Source organism: Fukomys damarensis, unplaced genomic scaffold (genome assembly GCF_012274545.1).
Source record: "Fukomys damarensis isolate Sample0158 unplaced genomic scaffold, DMR_v1.0_HiC HiC_scaffold_23, whole genome shotgun sequence".
NCBI lineage: Eukaryota > Metazoa > Chordata > Mammalia > Rodentia > Bathyergidae > Fukomys > Fukomys damarensis.
Window position 1 is genome coordinate 53835715 of NW_022900935.1, and position 16615 is coordinate 53852329.

Sequence of the window (16615 nt, forward strand, 5' to 3'; positions counted from 1 at the left end):
GTACCGGGGATTGAACTCGGGTCCTTGTGCTTGCAAGGCAGGCCACCGAACCGCTGAGCTTAAATCCCCGGTCCGGCTGTCTTTTTTTTTAAGTAATCTACTTTGAAACTCTTTGGAGCACATTGGGAAACAACATACTGGCTGATACTATAGAAAAGTGGTGAATTCAGTAGCCCTCCAAGCTTTTGTATATGCAGCAAAATTATGAATTTTAGAGTGTTTACTCACATGCAAGTCAATTACAGCTGTGTTTATAAGTCTACATGTTGTATGTCAAGCTCCTTGACTCTCCTTCAATAGTTCCCCACTGTTTCACAGGTCCCTTCCTGCCCTGACCACTCTTTTTCATCCATTCCTAGGACAATTTTTTCCAGATGATTCTAACTTTAGCTCGATGCCGTCTTGTGCCTCTAAAGTGCACATTTTAGAACTTGAAATGTCTTTGCCCGTGTGTTTTAGTTTACTCATAAGTGACACGGGGATAATTTCTGGAGCTGATATTAGAAGCGACTTGGTGTTGGAAATGCTAAATGAGTTAATGCCCTGTTCTCTGTACTAAGGAGACATTAAAACTAACCCTCATTCTTACCACTACTGCTAGCGCTAGTAACTCTATTCTTAAATCATTCTATGGTCTCTGCATTTTGTTACCTGGAAATTTGTTTGTTCTTTCCAAAGGCAAAATATAAACAAGTTTTTCTTCACTTTGTGCTGTTAATGTGGCATCAGGGATGTGCTGTTTAACCAGTGATGTAATACTCTCTGGATCACACATTTCATTCAGATGCAAGCTAACATGCAAAAAAAGAGTAAGTTAAAATTATTTTTATCTAGCACTGTCACTAAAGACAAATTTTTAACTATCCATTGTATGCTTATCACTTCACTAATATTGATGAGACTAAAATGTATAACTTATTAGAAATAGAAATATGGAATAATAGCAATATAGTCTGATCTTCTCAATCTATTCAACATGGCAGATGAACTAGTGAAAGGGACAATTACAATCAGATAAACTAACTCAAAGACTGTAATTTGGATTCAAGGATACTCAGCAAAGTCTTGGTTGGGGTAAAGTGGAGGATAAAATGCTTGATTTTTTTTCTCTATTCCAAAATCCAAACTTGAATTTTTCCCTTTGCAGTATTGTACAAGTGCTGCAAGAATTTGTGGACTTAAATATCATACAGCAAAAATGGGGGGAATTTATATAGTCATTAAAAGCATGGTTCTAAGGTCATCCTAATGTTGGTTCCTTGGCCAAGTTGTTTAATATGTCTGAGCATTAGTTTTGTCATTGTGAGATGAAATAATGCTCATTTCTCAAAAGACCTTTCAAAAGGAAAATATAACATACAGTATGTATGACACAGCCCAAGATCTTTCACTAAGTGAACCCTCAATACCGTTATACAATTTTATCATTTTTGTGTATAAAATTTCTTTAAGTCAAAGTCAGTCTGTTGAAAAGAAAGTATAAAATCATTCTTTATGAAATTAGTGGATTTTGGAAAACCCATTATTAGTCATATCCACTGAAAGGTAGTGATGAAACAGAGTGTTGATGGTGAGAGATAAAGTGTGACAATCCAGTCGACTGACGACACAAGCCTAAAAGTTACCAAGTAGGAAGACTACAGGACCTTCAGAAAGGAGTTTATAATATAGTGATAACACAAAGCAGCATATTGCAAACAAGTGAGGGAGCTTGAAGTCCAGCTGACTTAGCTTAGGTACCTTGCACCTTGCCAAGTACTAACTCATTCCTCATTTCTTAGCTTTAGCTATTAATTAGAACTTATTACTACTACTTGGCAGATGAGTTTATTGAGGATCAAAGAAGTTAATCAAGTTGCCCAAAGCAATTCAAATTCGTTTTTTCAAGGCTCCAGAAAAGAAGATGCTCACTGAGGAGAAGGGGTAAGATTTGGATATGGTTAATTGGATTGGAGGGGGACGTGTTTTACAGGTGTTCCTCAGTGTAAAGAAGCCAATTATGGGACGTGCTTGGAGAACAGCAGCAAGCGGTCCTGTTTAGTTGGAGAGTATGGAGGAATTTGATTGACAATGATGGAATGTAGGCCTGGTAAGGTTAGGCACTCCGTGTAAATCATCAGGTCCATGCACCGGAGATAAAGTGATTTAAATTGCTTAAGAAATGTTAATATTTCAGTAGGAAGTACAGTAATCTTGATTTTGATTCAAAGACTCTACCACTTACAAATAATATGAGATTGGTGGGTTACTAAAACTTGAGCATGTTCTAGTCTTATTTGCCAAAGAAGGATAATAATAGCATCTTCCTAGGGTTATTTATAGGATTGAATATGATAATATGAGTAGATGTCATAGCAAGTATCTAAAATATAGTAAATAATAGGTAATAGAATTACTTAAGAGTGATAATTATTATAATAAAAACATATAGAAAAAATGGTCGAAAATGAAGTCAGAAAGACTAGAGAGAAAGGTAGTGCAATTGTCAGGATAAAGAAAAATATAGTTCTGACATATGATAAGTGAAAATGTTAAAATATTGATAAATCACTCTTAGCAAATTACTCTCCAACATTAAGAACCATACCTTAAACGGTAGCCAATGCCCCACCTCTTCTTCAGGAACAGAGAAGAACCAGCACACTTCAGCCTGCCATGGGATATAAATACCTTCCTATCTGATTATAAGAACCAAAATGAAATTGTATTAAGGGATTTTTCTTCACTGTTCATAAGTGAATCCATTAATGAATAAAGCATTTTAGAAGCATGGTATACTAAAATAGATACATTCTAATTCTTCCATGTGTAAAACACTTTCTTTGTCATCCAAAGATTGGAATGATAAATTATGTTCATTTGTTCTCTAGTGTGTTTAGAAAAGTTATCAAGCATAGTAAGCAACGTGCTTCAAGCCAACGGACCCCCTACTGAATTAAAAAACCACATGTCTCTGAAAGTGTACTGGGTATTTTACAACCTCTGATGCTAGGTAGTCAAAGCAAAATATGTCCATGGGGCAGAGTACTCCGGGATCCAGACATGTGAAAGACTTAACAGTAAAGTGACAAGTGCGATAGAGCTTATCTAGCATTCTATTCACACTCTGCACATGTTTCTAATTTCTCACTAAGATATGTGAATGAAAACCAGAAATTACCAGCTAAGATATCAGCCTCATCCATGAACTGGGTACTGAAGAGAATCACTCTGTCTGATTTCCTCTCTTTCAGGAGATTCCATATGTGGTGCCTTGAAAGAGGATCTAGTCCAGCAGTTGGTTCATCCAATAGTAAAACCTTAATAATAGGAAAGAGCATAAAAATGTTTTTCCCTGTTAAGTAGGATTCCTCTAAAAAGCACTATCCTTGCAAAGGTATTGAGGAAAAACAACTTAGTACTTAATGTGAGGCAGGTGCCTGCGCCACTGAGCTAAATAGTCCTTAATGTTTCATTGTAAAAATTCTCTTAGATTTATTGTTTGTAAGTTGTTTGTTCTAATACAATAGTTCCATAGTCTTCAATGTGATTTCATCAATAGTTTTACTTCAACTTACCTGAGGATCTCCTAAAATGGCAATCCCAAAAGTCAGCTTCCTTTTTTGACCACCGCTTAAATTTTGAGCAAGAATGTCCTGAATATTTTCCATCTCTAAGTCCCGTAGAATTTGTTGCACCTAACCAAATAAAGAACATTTAGTCCAAAATCCAAACCGTTTATTTTTAAGACAATCTTATTTTTTTCTGTCCTCAGAGAGGGCCTTTTTGTCTAAGCTTTAGATGATGAATTGTGTACAGAGAACACAAGCACATTTAGAATTTTCTAGGTGAGCGATTTCATTTTCGCGGCTGTGTGACAACTCATGTACCTCTTCCTCCACTTCATGTGGCAAAATCCCTTTCACTGTAGCGAACAGCCTGAGATTTTCTCTCACGGTGAGAAAGCCGAATTGTACATTGGACTGTGGACAAACTCCAGTGAGCTTGCTGACAGTTTCAAAATCAGCCCTCTCTGAAAGTGTGTGACTGTAGATAGTGATAGAACCTGTAAACAGTAAGTAGAGAGTTACCATCAGAAAAAAGTGCCACATTGCACTGAAGATATTTTAAAATGGAAAACAATGTGTGCAGATTGCTAGATCCACTTATACGTAGTCTACCTGTAGCAACATACAGTTGACTGATCAAAAATTCAATGTTCAGAATAACCTCTGACCTAACAGAGATACTAGTCGGTAATTGACTAATCATAAAGCTATCAACAAAATAGTTTAAAGGCGGCATTTTCTTAAACAAATGCAATATAATTACATAAAGAATAACTTCAAATTGATTTTTTAAACTGATACATAAAAGCATAAAAAGTGTACATGCTAAAAAGGTACCATATAATGTGTGTATGTAATACATATTATAATATTTAAGGAAACTTCTACAATTTTCTCTTAGTAACTTGATTTAACAAATAGTTAATGGACTATTGAAGTTAATTCATTGGCTCTTGAACTTGTCCTTAGATAATCATCGTCTCACCTGATGTCGGGAGTGACAGTCCACTCAGTAGGTTTAACAAGGAGGTTTTCCCAGCGCCACTGTGACCAAGGAGGGCAGTGATCTGGCCTTCATATATGTCAAGAACCAGACCTGGCAACATTTCAGAGAAATTACACTCAGAGTCTAAATGGTAACTTTATAGTCTCTGGAGAGTTGTACATTTCTTACAGTATGAATATTCAAAATATAATCAATCCTAAGATTCTTCCTTTTAAAATTGTATTTTATATGCTAAACATTTTAAAGTTATAGCATCATCAATGAGATGCCATTATGTGAATAGCCACTTTTTGATAAGAGCATTTTGTTCTTAAAAAGGGAGTGGCTACAGTAAAGACAGCTTCATGACAGGAGTATATGATTAATTGAAAATAATCTATGATGCTATCATATATCTTTTAAATCCACAAGATTCTAAACAGTACATCCTACTTTTAAGAATTGCTGTATGATTTTTCATTTACTTTCAAATATTCAATTTTTTAATAAAGACAAATTATAATATTTGGAATATCTGTTCTTAATTCCTACCAAAGTGCTACAGCTGTAAGGCATAGTCACTGAGTCAAAAATCCATGCTAAAGTAATGTTAATTACCTTTCAAAGCTTCTACTTTTTCATGCTGTCCTTTATATTCTTTTTTAAGGTTTTTGATTCTGCAAAAGAGGAAAACCTTTTGAGGAAACTGTATCTCAACACTTTGAGACTGTAAGAAAATTTGAGGTTGTTTTTTGTTTTACACAGGCACTGGCTGAAGGTTCCCGGGTACCTCCTAAAAAGCAGCACCGTTGATCACTATAGCCTCTGTTTGAGCAGCCTACAAAGGGAGGAGTAGCTAACATGCAGAAATATGTAGGTATGAGGATTATGACAGATGACTGGAAAAGCCAAAAGCTGGAAAGAAAATCAATGGTTAGGAGACACTATGGTGGAGATTTTTTTAAAATGCAAGCCAGATACTACAGCAGAAAGATTAAGGTTTGAGAGTCAAATTGCTCTGGGTGAAGTCCCAGCGATGTCATTTGGTAGCTCTGCTATAAATACTACGTGCTCAGAAGTCACTGAGTTCAGTTCTTCAGCCGTCTCATGGGGATAATAGCATTAACTATCATGGAGGGGTAATTTGTTGAGTAAAAAAGATAACATGAACAAAATTCTTGAGACATAGTAAACCTCCAAATAAAATGAGAGTAGAAGTTGACAAGAAAAAAGTTTTAAAGCAAAAGCAGATTTAAAACTGGGAGTGGTGGTACATGCCTATAATCCCAGCTCTCCAGGAGGCTTGGGTATGAGGAAGCAAGTTTGAGCCCAACCAAGGCAACATAGCTATTTGTCCAGACCTTGACTCAAAATTTTAAAAATAAATAAAAAACAAAAAAATGCTGGGAAATAGCTCAGTGCAAAAGATCTGAAATGAGTCTAAGGTCTATTATAAGCCAGATTTTGTGCATTTTATCTCCTTTATTTTCTCACATTATAATAGCAAACCAGTAGACAGATTGTATCATTTTGTCTAGTCTGCTATCGCTGAGTGGCTTAAATATCAGAGTTTATTTCTCACAGCTGACTCCTGGGGAAGGCTCTGTCCCCAACTTGCAGAAGACTTTTTGTTGTGTCCTTTCTTAATGGTCATGTGCTTCTCTTGTGTCTCTTATTACACACATAGTAACCCTATCATGAAAGCCCCCCTATGATCTCATCTAACCCTATTACTTCTCAAAGACCCCATCCCCAAATTCCATCACAGGGTTTCAATATATGAGTTTTGGAGGACGTTTTTTGATCCATAGAATAAGTGACACCCAGTTTGTTATGGAAGAGACTATGGGCAAGAAGTTCCTTGAGTTGTCATAACCTTGAAGTGGGTACATGGAGTTTGGATACTGTCTCTCCTCCTAAACTCAGTGGCCTTGGGCAAGGTGCTTGGGTTTTGCTGGCCTCTCTTTCCTGATCTTTTCTTTTTCAGGCAATCATAAGTATCAGCTGGCTTTGTCTCTTCATTTCTTCTGAACAAGAATGCTGAGCTTTTGCCGTAAGTTTTGATGGAACTCACTGTTTATTATATTCTAGGTTAGGTAGACAGTACTCTGTGTTTGGTACAATAGTGCATTTTAATTGATATTTCAGCTTTCTGCCTTCTTTGCTGAGTTGATAGTAACCTGGAGTGAAGGACATGGAATAGATGGACACAAAGTTACATAACAACGAACTGCTCTGCCGATTGCCTTGCACCACAGTCAACGAAGCAGTCAGGCAGCCTTGGGTTACCAGGCTACGGGCAAAACGTTCCGCACTGTCCTGACAGTCAATAGGTGAGACTGCTCCCAATGCCTCCTCAGGTTGCTAGATATAATCTTTCCAGATCACAGGACTTACCATGCTATCTAGAATCTACAAAACCTCGCTACATTTTTCTTTGCCTACTGCGTAAATCCAAATACCTTCTCTCCATATTTAAAGCATTCTGTTACTGCTCTGATGGGACCTCATTTCTTCCTAGGCATAGAAGAGAGCAAGAAACAAAACGAAACAAAAACAAAAACAAAACATAATGTTCCATCTGGATGGAGACAACAATCCTCGAGAACACACCAACTCATTGTATGTCATGTTGGACCTGTGGTTATAGAAACTAAATATTTAAAGACAGAAACGTGGAAGACGTAGATCAGAAAAGTTTCACTGAGGAGAGAGGTGAACTCAACAGTAAATGATGAACAAAATTTGAGCAAAGATCTAGAATGTTAGGGATCTCTCACTGTTTAGAAGCCAGAGCACTCACCATTGAACAAAGCACGTACACTGTCTCTAAGGGGAGACACGCAAAGCACTAGTGCTTCTCATTCTCCCCCTCCTTCCCATTTTTCTGGAATGTTTCTCTCCCCTTTTCTGCAACATCTATCTTTTTGCTTCATTGTATCAGCTATGAAGGGAAGAGGAGAAGGCCCGAGGGGATCAAAGAGAAAAAAGGGATGAGAACAAGAAATGAGGTGAAGGCCTTGTCTGTCGCAAAGAGAGCAGCAGAGGAAGGGACAGAAAAGCACAAAGAAAGGAGAAACAAGACAGTGAGAAAAGAGGAAATATATGTATTATCTGTCTGTTGGTGGTTGTTGCCGTACTGCAGATATTAGTGAATGTTAATGCCGGGGAGACACAGTGATTAAGAACGAAAGCAGCCTTTCTTGAGCGGCTCAGACTGGTTGGAGGTTAGGGAGAAAAGGACACAGGTGGTAGAGTGTGTACATCAGAGCTTTCCCTGACCTCGTTCTCTGTTGCATCTCTGTGTGAGGCATTACCTGATGGCCTCTCTCCCATGGAATTCTGCAGACACAGGTTCAAAGGCGTCATTGGATGAAGGATCAGAATCTATTTCATTCTCAAGCACCACATGATCAGCTCTTTGATATTTACTCCAAAAAGAGGACTTCAGGAAAAACATGGCAGAATGTCGATGTCCATACTGGGCTACATGACAAGAGGCAATCAAACATTAAGTCAGCCACCACTCGAAGAACTTTAGTCACCATAGGGCAGCATGTCCATGTAAACCCTTTATTACTGAACCCTAACCCACAACCCACATCATCACCTTAAAGTATGACTGTTCTGGTGTCTTTACACATACACAAAACAGTGAGGAAAAAATAACCGAGATGTCATCATCTAACACAATGTCTCCAATATGAGAGGGGTGTGGTATTGTAATTAAATAAAAATATCCTCGAAGCATCAGACTGAGATGTTTCAGGAGGAGTTTAATTCTAGCATTAAGAGCAGCTCTTGAGGCCAGGGATTTAGCTCAGTGGTTCCGCTGCCTGCCTTGCAAGTGCAAGGCCCTGAGTTTGATCCCTGGTACCAAAAAAAAAAAAAAAGCCCAACCAACCAACCAAACAAACATACAAACAAACAAACAAAAAATACACACACAAAAAAAACAGCTCTCACTTCAATTTGGTCAGATACAGATATGTTAATGTGCTTCCCAGTGTTCCTGGCTATGGTGAGAAATAGGCTCTGTGTTATTATGTGGCAATATTTCATCAAGCCAGGAAGTACCTGATGGATCAAAAATATAAGCTACACCAGAGAACCTTGGGGAGCCACACACTTAGGTGCAGCCTTTTAAAAATAAAAGGAAAGGTGCAGTTCAATTGTAGAACACTTGTCTGGCTCTCATGAGGTCCTAGATTTAATTGCAAAGGTGAAAAAAACCAATGTGTATTAATGAAAAAGAAAAAAAAAGAGCTTCCTTTAGTAATCTTCGTCTATTAAAGGTATAGCTTTTGATCAGCATTCATCTTAGCGGGAATTGAATTTTCTAAAACTAGGAAATGCTAATAAATAATAGAGAAAAATGGAATGGGCTATGGAAGTCTTTGCCAGACAATTAGGATAATTACGCACATTTCTGAGTTTACCTTCATGTACCTTCAAGTGAATTCTACTAAGTATATACTGCTGGTTTCATCATTTTTTAAAAGGAAGAACATAAATACTTGTTTTAAAATAGGTTTTTCTGTAATAATAACGGAGATGAACCAGATATACTATCATAAATATTAAAATAACTATCTCTCTTGAAGTATCTACCTACTGGCTACTTACAACTGAAATATTTTTCAAGGAATTACAGTCATCAAAATCAAGCCTTTTCATTTCCACACACTCAGATCCAAAAGCAACCTCAGAATTAATCTGATCAAAGCTTTGTGTGCAGAATGAATCCCCCACACAACATCTGGGCCTTCAAATATGACTTCTTCAATATTATTAAAAATATCACCTTGGGCTGGGATTTGGCTCAGTAGTTTTGCCGCCTGCCTTGCAAGGGCAAGGGCCTGAAGTTCAATCCCCGGTACCAAAAAAAAGAAAAGAAAAAAAAAAAGTCATCTGCTCATGGTCAACATTATTTTTCTGCAGCTACCTTTAAATGTTATCATCTAGGATGGTATGTTGAATTTTATTTTGAAAAATAATTCTACTTAACAGACATCTGGGCTTCCTTACTTTAAAGATAAAGACTTTCACTTTGCTACGCCTTAAAGAGACCTAGCTTTATCATCTCTGTTATTTACTCTGATCACTTAGCTTAATAAGCCTGTCAAAATCAGCATGACTATTTTTGGAATCATTCTCTCCCAGTGAATTCAAAGTAGGTGCCACGTCTCAGAACTTCCACGTTAAAGGATCTCACCGAGTATTTGTACCTTACTCCGAAACCCTTCCCCAGGAAGATTTTCAAAATGAGTAAATCATAACTAGTGAAAAATAATTTCTTTCTCTTTTGAAAAACAATACGGACATCTGTGGTCTCTTCTTTTACAATACGTCCTTAATATTCATTTTTCCTCTAAAGTCACTGAAAGTAGTTGGGCAATCTTTCTTCTTTTACTTAACAACAACCGGTATTTTAAATATGTGCCAACAAAAACCTCACTTATGATAACTGAACATCCTGGTATTACTTCCTTACATATATAACTTTAACTTCATACTTACAGATGTAAGTATATCATACAGTTGTAAATTTTATTATTACAGTTGTAAGTATAACTTTATAATATAAACTTATAATAAAGTTTACAACATTGCATAAATTAATGGAACAATTCTATTATTTTAAAACTTTATTTTTCCAAACTTATTTCACTTACAGAATGTTTCTCATATACCAGAGTTCTATGTACTATCACCATATTTTTAAAAATTCTCATACTGTTTTATTAAAGCCTTTTGTATCTATTTCTAAATGTTCAGGCACTGCTAGTTTTTTTGTGTGTTTGTAATTTTTGATTGGCCTTATTTTTGCTAAATATGTTCTCTTCTATTTTAAAAATGGTAAAACTTTAAAAATTAGCATTTATGGTATTGAACATTATCAAATTTTAGTTTGTATGATAAGAGAATGGTAAGATTTTCTGCTATATGTTAACATAATTGTATTGTCAAGTAAATCCCACTTGGTTATTGTTGAGTTACTTCAGAAATCTTTGTTGGAATGGATTTGTTCTTGCTTATATAAAGTGTTCAACCATATGCACATATGAGACTGCCCTCTATATTTCTTTCCTTGAACTATTTTTGTATTGTTTCTGTCAACCTTGCTGTAACCTGCCAACATAGAGTAGGTCTTCTGAGCAACTCTGTCCTTTGTTTAGTTCACCTACACACACCTTTGACATGCAAAGTGCCATTATGATTTCCTCCACTCAGGTTAAGCAAGGTTCTTACCCCCAAGTATGACAATCCACAGCACAGAAATAATGACAGACCTTAGAATGTCTTACTTGTGGAGTTTTATAAAGCATGTAGACATCATTCTGCATCAGTCCTTAGTCTCTTTCCTTCCTTTCATCTACCTATCTCTGTCTGTTCTCTTCCCTAACATTTATCCGGAATATACTCAGAAATGAACTCCAGGGATGCACAGGTGAAAAACCTATTTCTCCACAGAAGAGATGATGCATTCAGCATTCAGTTACTTTTCAGCAATGACCTACCAATGTCTACTATTTGTATTCAGTGGGGAAGCACTTAAAAACTTCTAAGTATAAAGAATTATAATTCTTCATCTGATTCTGACATGCAGCATTAACAGCTTAAATTATCCATAATCTCTTGCAAGTTCCTCTTTTAACAAGAAACAGCCCAAGTCTTTCTAAGTCTTCAAAAGTGATTCTATAAATTAAGTCCAGAATATTATCAGTCTTATTTCAGAAATTTTTGGTGGAAATGCTAGATAACTTACATTCTATACATTGCACACATTTATTTTAAATAAAAGCACTTAATGTTTTCTCATATTTTTTCTTAATATGAGAAAATGAAAAAATGGAAATAAAGTGTTTGTAAATGGGGAGGGGAGGAGGGAGTGAAGGGAGGGCAGGGACAAGGGGAAAAAATGAGAACCAAGACCTCTTATATAAAGGTACAAGATCCAGATAATGAATATAATTGTACTGTATACCTAAAATGTACCAATAAACTCAATAAAAAAGCACTTAATGAAATTGTGTTGAATTACAATCATGCTACTACTTACTGGGCAAAATTTTGTCAAAATATAATGTCAATACCAAATAGAGAAGAGCATCAAAAGCCAGCATGAAAAGAGTAGCTATTACTATGTATGAGTTGTTTGAAGCATCCAAATGGACATTAGAATTCACATCATAGTCCAAATGTATAAGCTGTAAAAAGACAGAATTTATAAAGGTTTAGAAACATCAAGAACTACTGTCTCATTTCTGTTAGACCCTGGGGTTGCAAAGATGAATAATCTTAGATTTACAATAACACATAGCAAAAAGAAAAAACAAACTTATCTAACTACAAACCACAGTACATACAAATCCTAGGAGAAGGTTAAAAACTCAAGATAAGCGATAAACTGGACCTAATACAAGACCTGGAAGAAAAATGAGAGGGGGTCGCCATTTCAGAATGAAAACAGAGAGTTAAAGTACTTTAGTCCTTACACAGAAGACAGAAGAATAATTTCTTATTGAATTAACTAATATAACCTTTCTTAAACTTTCATTTGGCATTTTTATAGTTACAGTGTCATGACTGAACTTAACTTTTCTGAGAGGAGTTTCAGTTTCACATAGAAATGACTAATTTAAAAAATTATTTATTGTACTTTCTTAGATTTCAGATACTTGTCTTAGTATTAAAGGTTATGTTTCCTGAATTTAAATCAGACAAATGTTCATTGGGACAACCAATTAGGAATAGAAGCTGAATCACATTGATCATAGAATATTACATTATAAGTAGTGAATTTAGAAGCAAATAATTATGCAGAAAAATGAAAACTTGTACCCTTAAAGTGTTTATCTTTGAGAAAGTGTGAGAGGGAAATGTTGATACGTAGTACGTGTTGCCTGAATATGGAAGGTATCTGTTTATAATGTTTCACAACATGTAAAATGGCTCCCTTAGCTCTTACCTGGGCCATTCCAGCAGTGAAAGCAAATGGACTAAGAAGACATAAGATCCACTCCAAAAACGCAGGAAGATGTCTGTACAATGTGGTGAATCCCAGGCTGCCCCAAAAAATGATAAGTAGAAAGATGGCCAAACCAGTGAGGTGAGGTTTCTTTATCAACACGCTCATCAAGAAAGCCAAAGTTATCTGAAAGGAGAAGAAATTCAGCTGGTCTAATGCTGGGAGAACTATCAGTGGCACAATAAAGGGAATTCGTATTAGCTATGTTTGGATAGTTGTCTTTGAAAGATTCTTAGGTTAAAGGCTTGGTGTCTTGCCCAATGTGTTATTAGGTGGTAGAACCATAAAGCGGTAGAGCCTAATGGAAGACTTCTGGTCACTGGAAGAATGCCCTTAAGCAGGACTGTAGGACTCTAGATCCTTCCTCTTTCTCTATTTTTCACATTCTCATCATGAGGTGAGCAGTTGTGATCTTCCGTGTGCTGCCACCATGATGTACAGCCTCACCCTAGGCCCAAATAAAGGAGCAGATCAACTATGGACAGAAACCTCTAAAACTGTGAGTCAGTTTCCTTCTTATAAATTAATTATTTCAGGCATTTGTTACAGTGAGAGAAAGCTGACTAACACAATATTACATAAAAGTGTATTTGCATAGCATGTCCAGACCCTGAGTTTGATCCTTAGTACTGCCAAAAACAAAACAAAACAATGTAAAACATAACAGTATTCCATCAACTCTTGATTAGAAATTGTCTATACACAGGTCTTATGCAAATACTGTAAAAACAACATAAGAGATGAAAACAAAATCAATACCACATAATTGGAGATAGAGAGAAAATTCACCAACTTACCAAAGACAAGCCATAGAGGAAAAAGAGAATGAAGACCACCATGAAGCCAGTTAGCACAATAATTTGGGTAGATTTTACGATAAGGGTCATCAAAACAGCCATGACAAGGATGAAGCCAGCATACATGACGCCCCAGGAAAGCCTGGCAGAGAAATAAAGACTCAGCTCTGAGTTCCACTTCACTATCACTTTACCTACTAATTTAGGTATTCAGCAAATGATTTGTGACATGCACCATTTATCAGGGATGAAACGGATGCAATGACTAACAAATCAGAAGCTTATATATTATAGGGAAAGGTAAGCTGGGATTGAACTTGGCATTCTCCTACTTCAGACTCCTAAGTAACTGGGATTGCACGTATGCATTTCCATGCTTGGCTAACATTATTGTTCTTTTCATTTTTTCCCAGATTTCTAGTTTGCAAATTATACAAAAATAGGCCATAATTGCCAACCTTTGGCATAAATGATTAAATACAGATGCAGATACACACAAAACACATAAATAGGTACAGATAAATACATGGATATCAAGATATGTCCCCCTCAACAATTCCCCCACCAAAAAAACCAGAGAAACAAAGCTCTGTAGAGGGAAAAGAAAATAAACTTTCTAATTACACAGACCTGGGTTAAAGTTTTCTCTGCTACCTCCTGACTAGATAATCCTGAGAGTAGTTATTTAGTCTCTTTAAACTTCAGTATTCCCTGTTGGAAAATATTAAGGTAACTAAATGAAATTATATATTTTCCAGATTTAATATGACAACTGATTTATAGTGGGTCCACAATGGACAAGTGGTTTATTTTTATTTAAAGTAGAAAATGCCAGCATAATTAAGGGAGTCTGTTTTTGTCATTTTTGTTTTATTTTCTTTTTTGCTGTACTGGGACTCTAACTGGCATATAGCTAGACATATGCTGTACCACCAAGGTTTGACCCAAGGGCCTTCACATCTTCACACTCTTGCACCCAGCCTCTATTCCTTTATTATGACAGTATCTCATTAAACTGCCCAGACCAGACTCAAATTTGTGATTCTCCTGCCTCAGCCTTCTAAGTAACTGAAATTACTGATGTGAGCTCTCTCACCTGCCCTTGAAGTCTAATTATTAAAATCCAATTGTAATGCTTACATTTTACTAATACACTCATTCTCTGGCAGTTGTTTTTTTGTTTTGTTTTGTTTTGTTTTGGCATGGGGGATTGAACTTGGGACCTTGCACTTCGCAAGGCAGGCAGTGCAAACACTGAGCTAAATCCCCAACTCTCATTTATATATCTTTATAAGCCTCCTCTTAATATCATTCAAATGCTGTACAAATAAAACACCTCAACTCAGCCTTTTCTTGTTGGGGGGAAAAAAGCCCTGATTTTTAATCCTTCCTTATTTGCATTTATTTGGATTTTTCTTAAATCATATTAGTTATTTTTCTCCAACTCTTTGTAGATTTTCATCATCTTTTAAAATATAGTAACCACAATTTCCTTCAATATAGAGATAAAAACACTTTAACACACACACTCACACACACACAAAGACAATAGCAAATACTTCTATTATAGACCAGATCAGCAATCTAATCTATCTTCTCTATTTCTGCACTCAGAATATTGAACACTCACTGGCCAAACCTTAGTTTTCTAATTTGCATCTACTGTCCTCCAAAAATTTATGGATTAGCATTTCCTAAGCGTTCTGTGAAGCAGGTTAAACACATTTCTTTCTTTAATCTTCATGACCAGTGATAAAAATAGATATATTATCAATGTTTTAGAAAAAAGAAAACTGAAGCTGAAAGAGTTGAAATAATTTGTTGCAAGTGGGAATTACTGAATGCTGAATTGGAGATGGCCCTGGCTTCCTGTCACCCAGGCCTGTCTTCTTACCACCCTCACCCAGGGAAGCCCAGGGCTCAATGAGCCTAACTGCTCTCTTTTCCCAGTGTTATAGAAGTGCTGACTCATTTATCCAGGGGTGAAAACCAGGCACCATTTTTAACACAGTATCCTAGATACATGCTCTGTTACACGTTGGAGATCTCAACTTCTTATCTTTGGTTTGCCAGATGTGGTAACTAGTAACTGTCAACCATGTATTATCCCCGAGGATTGGAAGACAGCTACAAGGCTGGTGTCTTCCTTCAAATTCAGAGAAATAGAGGTTTCAGTCAACAAACAAGGAGGTCCATCTACTCATTCATCTGTAATACAGTACTTTATGAAAGCATCGAGTCTAAATATGTTAATTCACAGACCCAGGGAGACTAATCAGCTGACTCACTCTCCTTATGCGGAACAATGGATTGTAGTCATGATTTACCAGAATGCCGATCCTTGAAGTCCCATCATTGTCATCAGTGATTTAATGTAGTGTCTTTCTTGTGCAACATTGACTGATAAATGATATATAAATGAAGAAAAAGAAATGATGCAGAAGAAAATGAAAAAATCGGTTGTAATTCCTCCTTGAGCAATAAAAGGTAATATCTTCATATTCACACCAGTAATTGACATCAGCTCCTCCATTACTGAGCGATTCACTGTGATCTTAAGAAAGACATTAATGAAGAGAGATCATTAATCTAATTAATGCAAGTTCCTGCTCTTTCACTGATTTGTAAGGAATCATGTGCATTTCACACACAAATATAATGACACCCTTAGTTTCTTGGCTCCTGGTCTCCCCCAGAACACTTCAGGTTTACCATGACTCCCTAGAGAGTCTCTTCTTACCATATTCCCTGGGAAAAATTCAAATCATGCTTTAGACCAGCTGGAATCACATTTTAATAGTAAATTTTCACTGATATTTCTTAAATATTCCTCTGCTTCACTGTTTGTCTAAAACACCATTTAAAAACTCATTACTGAACACTTATAAATACAGGTCATATTTCCACCTCCCTTATCACCAGCTCTTTGGATAAAACTATCTATGCTGTGCTTATTTTCTGATCTCCAATACTTTGCCCAATGGTTTGATTATACAAGTTTTTTTGCTCCATTGTGCCTAATTAATGAAATGAATAAATTATAGCACAGTCCAGGTCTCCATCCACTAAATTTTAATTTATAATGCAATTAGCTTTCCTTAATACTCACTTCTATGATAGCAGCATTAATGGCAGCTTGAAAAGCCACAAAACCTTTCTCCCAAAACATTGAACTTTCGCATATGATTTTTTCATCCACCACTTGGCAATGAGCTGTAAAAAAAAAAAAAAAAAAAAAAAAAAAAAAAAACAC

The 16615-nt window shown here is 36.2% G+C and overlaps 1 protein-coding gene across 5 annotated transcripts in view; it reads right to left on the reverse strand.

Annotated features, from left to right (window-relative positions):
- The window catches only part of Abca9 (ATP binding cassette subfamily A member 9), a 61551-nt gene that overhangs the window by 37720 nt on the left and 7216 nt on the right, over window positions 1-16615 (reverse strand). For all 5 annotated transcript variants that reach the window (XM_033767321.1, XM_010640571.3, XM_033767322.1 and 2 more), the window contains 13 exons: window positions 16472-16575; window positions 15690-15916; window positions 13363-13504; window positions 12506-12691; window positions 11597-11744; window positions 7851-8019; window positions 5152-5210; window positions 4534-4644; window positions 3870-4045; window positions 3558-3677; window positions 3161-3299; window positions 2588-2678; window positions 652-791 (listed from right to left, as the gene is read on the reverse strand). In XM_033767321.1, coding sequence (XP_033623212.1) covers window positions 652-791; window positions 2588-2678; window positions 3161-3299; window positions 3558-3677; window positions 3870-4045; window positions 4534-4644; window positions 5152-5210; window positions 7851-8019; window positions 11597-11744; window positions 12506-12691; window positions 13363-13504; window positions 15690-15916; window positions 16472-16575 — 1812 coding nt within the window. The remainder of the gene's footprint in view (window positions 1-651; window positions 792-2587; window positions 2679-3160; window positions 3300-3557; window positions 3678-3869; window positions 4046-4533; window positions 4645-5151; window positions 5211-7850; window positions 8020-11596; window positions 11745-12505; window positions 12692-13362; window positions 13505-15689; window positions 15917-16471; window positions 16576-16615) is intronic.